Source organism: Glycine soja, chromosome 12 (genome assembly GCF_004193775.1).
Source record: "Glycine soja cultivar W05 chromosome 12, ASM419377v2, whole genome shotgun sequence".
NCBI lineage: Eukaryota > Viridiplantae > Streptophyta > Magnoliopsida > Fabales > Fabaceae > Glycine > Glycine soja.
The window spans coordinates 18,601,939-18,609,000 of record NC_041013.1 but is presented as its reverse complement, the minus strand read 5'-3'; the positions used below and the strand labels follow the sequence as shown (position 1 = coordinate 18,609,000).

General features: G+C 36.7%; 1 protein-coding gene across 4 annotated transcripts; it reads left to right on the top strand.

Annotated features, from left to right (window-relative positions):
* Positions 1-322: 322 nt before the first annotated feature.
* On the top strand, positions 323-4,396 carry LOC114380008 (G-type lectin S-receptor-like serine/threonine-protein kinase SD1-1). Of its 4 annotated transcripts, none has more exons than XM_028338886.1 (8): positions 323-1,006; positions 1,088-1,747; positions 2,448-2,567; positions 2,760-2,899; positions 2,978-3,188; positions 3,281-3,518; positions 3,607-3,757; positions 3,898-4,396. In XM_028338886.1, the coding sequence occupies exons 1-8, from the start codon at positions 853-855 to the stop codon at positions 4,207-4,209; spliced, it is 1,986 nt and encodes a 661-aa protein (XP_028194687.1). In that variant the 5' UTR covers positions 323-852; the 3' UTR covers positions 4,210-4,396. The 4 variants fall into 4 exon arrangements, with proteins under 4 accessions (XP_028194687.1, XP_028194686.1, XP_028194688.1 ...); XM_028338887.1 differs by having other exon boundaries at positions 866-1,006; positions 1,095-1,747; XM_028338885.1 differs by having other exon boundaries at positions 323-1,747.
* Positions 4,397-7,062: the final 2,666 nt, after the last annotated feature.

Genomic DNA, 7,062 nt, shown 5'->3' with positions numbered 1-7,062 from the left:
TTAATATTATGAGAAAATTTTATTAACAAAAATGAAAAATTGACAATAAGGACTAAAATTAGAAAAATAAAATTATAAGGACCAAATTTGAAAAAGCATTAACTTATAGAGATAAAAACATTTAATAAGCCTAAAAGAAAAATATTAGGAACATATTCCTTGACACATTCTTTTAAATATATTCTTTTATTGTGTTAAAATTTATTAAAAATGATAAAAAATTGTGAGTTTTATGTATTTGTAATTTTATGTTTGAAAAAGTGTTAGAATGTATAATTTTCTAATCACAAATCAACACATTCTTAACCTTTTGATTTTTCATTACCAAGACCATATGTAGCACTCTTTGAGGTGCTTCTCTATTTCCTCTTTGGTTTTGGCAGTACCAACCACCCATCATTGGGTTCAGACCCAACCACTTTGTTTATGAAAGAGAACGTACCAAAAACAATGGAAAACTTTGATATTCTTGGTGTGTGCCTTTTGTTCCTCTCCTTGATAACCATGTCCTCCACGTTGGACATGGTTACAACAATTCAACCAATCAGAGATGGTAAGAATGAGAATGAAACTCTGGTTTCAACAAATGGAACCTTTGAAGCAGGATTCTTCAGCCCAGAAAACTTCGACAGCCGTTACCTCGGAATTTGGTACACAAACATATTTCCAAGAACAGTTGTTTGGGTAGCCAACAAAGAAAAACCACTTAAAGACCACTCTGGAGTCTTATAAGTAGACACTGATCAAGGCATTCTTAGTATCAAGGATGGTACAGGAGCAAAAATATGGTTCTCAAGTGCATCACACACACCAAACAAACCGGTTGCGGCGGAGTTGTTAGAATCAGGAAACATGGTTCTTAAAGATGGAGACAATAACTTTTTGTGGCAAAGCTTTGATTACCCTGGTGACACTTTACTTCCAGGAATGAAAATTGGAGTGAACTTCAAAACCGGTCAACATCGAGCTCTAAGATCATGGAGATCCTTTACGGATCCTACTCCAGGTAATTTTTCACTTGGTGTTGATACTCGTGGCCTTCCTCAATTAGTTATTACAAATGAGAATACTAATAGTAATGACATAGCTTATAGACCAGGGTCATGGAATGGTCTTAGTATCACGGGGCTTCCTGGAGAAATAACTGACCAATTAACAAAATCCCTTTTTGTTATGAATCAAGATGAGGTCTTCTATGAGATTCAGCTCTTGAATAGTTCAACTAAACTCATGAGAAGCAGATTGCTTCCAGAAGGGTATCAAGTACGTTTTATATGGTCAGATGAGAAAAAAATATGGGATTCTCAATTCCCTAAACCATTTGATGTGTGTCAGACATATGCCTTGTGTGGTGCAAATGCTATTTGCGATTTCAATGGAAAAGCTAAACACTGTGGATGCTTGAGTGGATTCAAAGCCAACTCTGCTGGTTCAATTTGTGCTCGAACTACCCGTCTAGATTGTAATAAGGGAGGTATAGATAAATTTCAGAAGTATAAGGGAATGAAATTGCCTGACACATCTTCATCTTGGTATGATAGGACTATTACTACTCTTCTGGAATGTGAAAAATTGTGCTTGAGCAATTGCTCTTGTACTGCATATGCTCAATTGAATATCAGTGGCGAGGGAAGTGGCTGCTTGCATTGGTTTTCTGACATTGTTGACATCAGGACACTCCCAGAGGGAGGACAAAATTTTTATTTACGAATGGCTACAGTTACAGCTTCAGAGTTACAATTACAAGGTATCGTTTATTTTCATATTCAGAGTTACAATTACAAGCTACGAAAAAATGATCCAACTAGTAACTAAGACATATCTAGTTCTACTTTAAGCCAGATCTAGTCTCTCATACTCAAAGTTTGTGTAATTTAACCCAAACCCACTAAGGTTATTGCCAGTGTACTAAAAAAATTGTAATTTTTCAAAAGCAATTTATTTTTAGTAACTACCTAAATATACCCAACAATGTAGAGTTGGTTTGACAAAATGAAGTACCTTGGCATAAAGATACAAAGTATAAAATTTCTCGCTACTAATTGTGTTGCATCCAAAATATTTTTTCCTTTCCTCTCTACTTATATACCATCTCTGACCAGAGTGGCTAAAACTGATTTGAGTTTCAATATAAGAGATTTTTTTTCACCTCCTAATACCATTGTTCATTGCTTAAACAAAGAAAATGGTGCTTGTTGAATGTTGGCCCTTCTTCCCATATTTTTCTCTTTTTCATTTATCCTTTTCTGCCCTTAATTATTTTGAAACTGACAGTCTTCTTTTCTACAATTCCATTAGAATATAATTATCATTTCAAGGTGAAATTCTACCGAAAGTTCTATATATTTCTTTTTCGGTTTTTATTTGTGTTTCTTGTAAATGTTCCAAAGTGTGATTGTGTGTCAGTTGATATTAATTATTACTTGCATATGTTGTTAACCTTTCAGATCACCGCTTCAGCAGGAAGAAATTAGCAGGAATTGTGGTTGGCTGTACTATCTTCATCATTGCGGTTACTGTATTCGGATTGATATTTTGCATTAGGAGGAAGAAACTCAAGCAGTCAGGTGAACTCATTAGTTAAATATTGACACTTCTTTTGCGCTATATTTTACTTCAAATATTAAGAGAATGTGCTAACAACAAATCTTGATTTCTAAATTCTGATTTTTTTTTTTTACAAATGAACAGAAATTAAATTCTTTTCCATTCATAATTTTTGTTTGCATAAGTTCTGACAATAATTTTGTGGGTTGCAGAAGCAAATTATTGGAAAGACAAGAGTAAGGAGGATGACATTGATTTACCAATATTTCACTTTTTATCCATCTCCAATGCCACAAATCAGTTTTCAGAGAGTAACAAATTGGGACAAGGCGGCTTTGGACCTGTGTACAAGGTAAGAATCGAAAATTAAATTTAACCCAAACGTTCATCCTCTTCAAAATAATTTCAATGTTTCTAAAATTATTGTCAGGGCATATTGCCAGATGGGCAAGAGATTGCAGTTAAGAGACTTTCTAAAACTTCTGGACAAGGTTTGGACGAGTTCAAAAATGAAGTCATGTTGGTTGCAAAACTTCAACACCGCAATCTTGTAAAACTTCTTGGTTGTTCAATTCAGCAAGATGAAAAGTTGTTGGTTTATGAATTCATGCCAAATAGAAGCTTGGACTACTTTATTTTTGGTTGGGGCTTTGCTTGAATCTAATCCTTACAATTTTTTATAAAAATTTCTATCCAATAGTTGCTATGCTAACTTGGTAATAAATTTGCTCAGATTCAACAAGACGCACATTATTAGGTTGGGCTAAGCGATTCGAAATTATTGGTGGAATTGCTCGAGGACTTCTATATCTTCATCAAGACTCTAGACTAAAAATCATTCATAGGGATCTCAAGACTGGTAATGTTCTTCTCGATAGTAATATGAACCCAAAAATATCAGATTTTGGTATGGCTAGGACATTTGGGCTGGATCAAGATGAAGCAAACACAAATAGAGTGATGGGAACATAGTAAGCTTTTCTATAGTTGTTTATTTTTTTATTTCCCCTTTTACAATGGCTTCTAGCTTCTCATGTGGACTCCTGTTTTTCTATGCAGTGGTTATATGCCTCCTGAATATGCTGTCCATGGATCTTTTTCAGTCAAATCTGATGTCTTTAGCTTTGGTGTGATTGTGTTGGAGATAATCAGTGGAAGGAAGAACAGGGGATTTTGTGACCCACACAATCATCTAAATCTTCTTGGACATGTAAGTCTAAAGATTGAAATCTGTATGTGAATAAATATTAACACTTTGATCTTGAAAAAGTTAACATTATTTAACTAGTACTCTCGATTATATGGAATATGAAATAAATAAGGTACTGATGGTTTTCATGTAAATTTTAGGCATGGAGACTATGGATTGAGAAAAGACCATTGGAACTTATGGATGACTCAGCGGACAATCTAGTCGCTCCATCTGAAATATTAAGATATATTCATATTGGTTTGTTATGCGTACAACAAAGACCAGAAGATAGGCCAAACATGTCTTCGGTAGTTTTAATGCTGAATGGTGAAAAGTTATTGCCCGAGCCAAGTCAACCCGGGTTCTACACAGGAGGAAGAGACCATTCAACCGTGACAAATTCTTCTTCAAGAAATTGTGAAGCGTACTCCCTCAACGAAATGTCTGACTCATTGCTCAAGCCAAGATAGATAATTAAAAAAAATGGTATGGAAACTAGAGAAGTTTCCTACTACCAATCTCAACAAGTACTACAATATGTGTGGAAGAAATATCAATGTCTCTAGAATTTGAATTTTTTTGTATTGAATCTATGACTTAAATGGAACCCCTCTGTTTTTGAATATGATTAAATGGAAGAAATATTAAGCTATATTACAACATGTGCATTTAAGGTGAATTAAAATTTTTGTTTGCATCTTTGAATATGATCAAGGCACATTAGGCATTCTTTAAACCTAACAGTTTGCTTAGTTTCCTATTTTGAGCCTATTGAAATATAAATATTCTTTTTCTTGGTATCCTTATTACAATTGAACTAGTTAGTCACATGTGCAAAGCATGGTGGAATATTCTTCAAACCAAGGACTTAACCAAGTGTTCTTGCACAAAGTTGTGCATGTTTTCTCCGTCAATCAGAATCACCACCTTCTGGTTTGAAATCCAGCCCATCATTTGCAAGGTTTTCGGGGCTGACTGCTTCGAGAGAGCGTGCAAACTGATTTGGACCTGTAGCAGTTCGGTTTGGGGCGGGTTAGTTTGTGAGTTGGTTCGAGTCGGGTCATCTATTTGTGGGTACTGGCTAGCTATTTTAGGGTTCAGAACTTTATCTCCTTGCTCTTCATCTACAATGAGAAGGAAGAATCGTGAGGCACAACGATTTCCCCTAGTGAACTTCTCATCGCAATTAAAGCATAAGCCTCTCTCTTTGACTCATTAGTTCCTCTGGTGTGAGTCATTTTAACGGTAAGGGAAGGGGTTTGGCTGGGGAGGGTAATAGTGGGAGATTAGGAGGGGGTGAGGCTATGGTTGAAGGTATTGGTGGAAGGAAATTGGGTCCAGTAAGCGTTCGGTCGTGAAGGCCCCTTCGATTATCCAATAGTTTTTCTTCCTAGAGGTGAGCTAGGTCGGATGCATGCACCAAGGTCAGAGGTTGAAGAGCCTACACTTCGCGTCTGATATCAGGATCTAGACCAGATACGAAGCAGCTCAAAAGAAAAGATGGCAGAAACCCCACAATCCTGTTGGCAAGTGCTTCAAATTGGGTCAGGTAATCCCTCACTGAATCCTTCCGTGTTAGCTTGAAGAGAATTCCGGTAGGATCCTCGTACAATGAATGCACAAATCGAGCTTCTATTGCTTGCAAGAAGCTAGGCCATGTGGTCAGTTGGTGGTTTCGTATCATCCATTGAAACAACGCTAAGGCTGGTCCCTCCATTTAAAAAGAGGCAATGGTAAGTCGTTCTGACTCAGGGGTTGAATGGTATTCAAAGAACTATGTAATTTTGAATACCCAGCCCGAGGGATCTGAGCCACCAAATCGTGGCACTTCGAGTTTCATTCTGGGTGGGTTGGTTGTAGGGTTAGTTGGTGTAGGTATGGCTAATGATGATGAAGGTGAAGCTGAGTGATGGGAGGTGTTTTCAAGAATTGCTACTCGAAGAATGAGTTCGTGAAGCTTCTTTGTGACGTGAAGCTGATTAGAGGCTAATTTGGCCATAGCTTCTTCCAGACATTCCATGTTAGATTTGGATCGGGTTGATTCAGCCATAGGGTCTCTTAATGAAAGCACCAAGTTGTTGTGAACTACTAAGTAAATTCCTAGTATTCGAGGTCTAGGGCCTCCATAATAAGGTGAGGAGAAAAGAGATTTTATTTCTGCTTATCCATTTAGAATTACATCATTCCTATATATAGATGTTCTGTTAACAATTCTAGACAAGTTCTAACGCATTTTGGCATTGTATGCCTTGGAGGAATTCAAATGCAACGACAAGGGAGGCAATCCTTAACGGCAAGGAATATTTGGTCGACAATGTTTCTAGAATATCACTACTCAGCTGCCCGCTCAACCACTACTTTCTCAATTTGCTACACATAGTCCTCAAGGTATCGTGGTCTGCTAATTTCCCTTTTTGGCCTTTTATCCTCTTCTTTGTTTAGTTCAGCAGCTTGCTCTGTATTTGCTACATTCTGGTTTCTGCTCATAATAGAAACATTGTCAATCTAGGACTATGATGCTTTAGTTTGTGGTGGAGAGGTGTGATGTTGAGGTGGAAAATAACTTTGATAGTAGAACAACTGTGCGGCAACGACGAAGGAAATACCGTTGATTTGCAACTGCCATGCTTATGCTTGATAGAGAGGTGCAAGGTCGAGGAAAACATGAATGTTGTGGAGGGAGGGGATTAGTTCATGTGGAAATTGCTGAGAGAGGCTGGAGGATTGGGGTGTGTAGTGATAGAAAAAAATGCCTCCCCTAGAGAAGGTCATTGGAAGGGATAGGGGATTTGGTGTGAGATAGCCTACAATACCAAGATTAATCTAATGATCAGGAATCATGGTCCATAATGAGCCACCTATCAAGGTGCTCCATCCTAGAATTGACCGTGTAACAATACTATAACTTGAGTCATAAACATGTATTGAATGTAAAATATTTGGCCAATAGGATAGACAATATTGGATTAATCAAATCGATGGCAAGTAGGATAGACATTGGATTAATGATCATGCATCCATGCATCATTAATTTCTGGTTTATTTTATTATGAAAGTCACTATATTGAATAGGTGTTCGATCGAGACTTGGATAGGTATTTGGCCCGCTCTAAGATAAGAAAACCTTAATTAAGAAGCAATGGATATTAAGCTCTTTAACCATACTTAGAATCAAATTACCTAAGATGCAATCAATCCCAAAAAGCCAAGGTCCAAAGTTCAACAAGGTTTGTATAAATAGAAATGAGATTCTCGGGACAAAAAACATTGTTCATTCTTATTTATTATTGATATTTAATATTTAGAAATCTTACTTGAGTGTT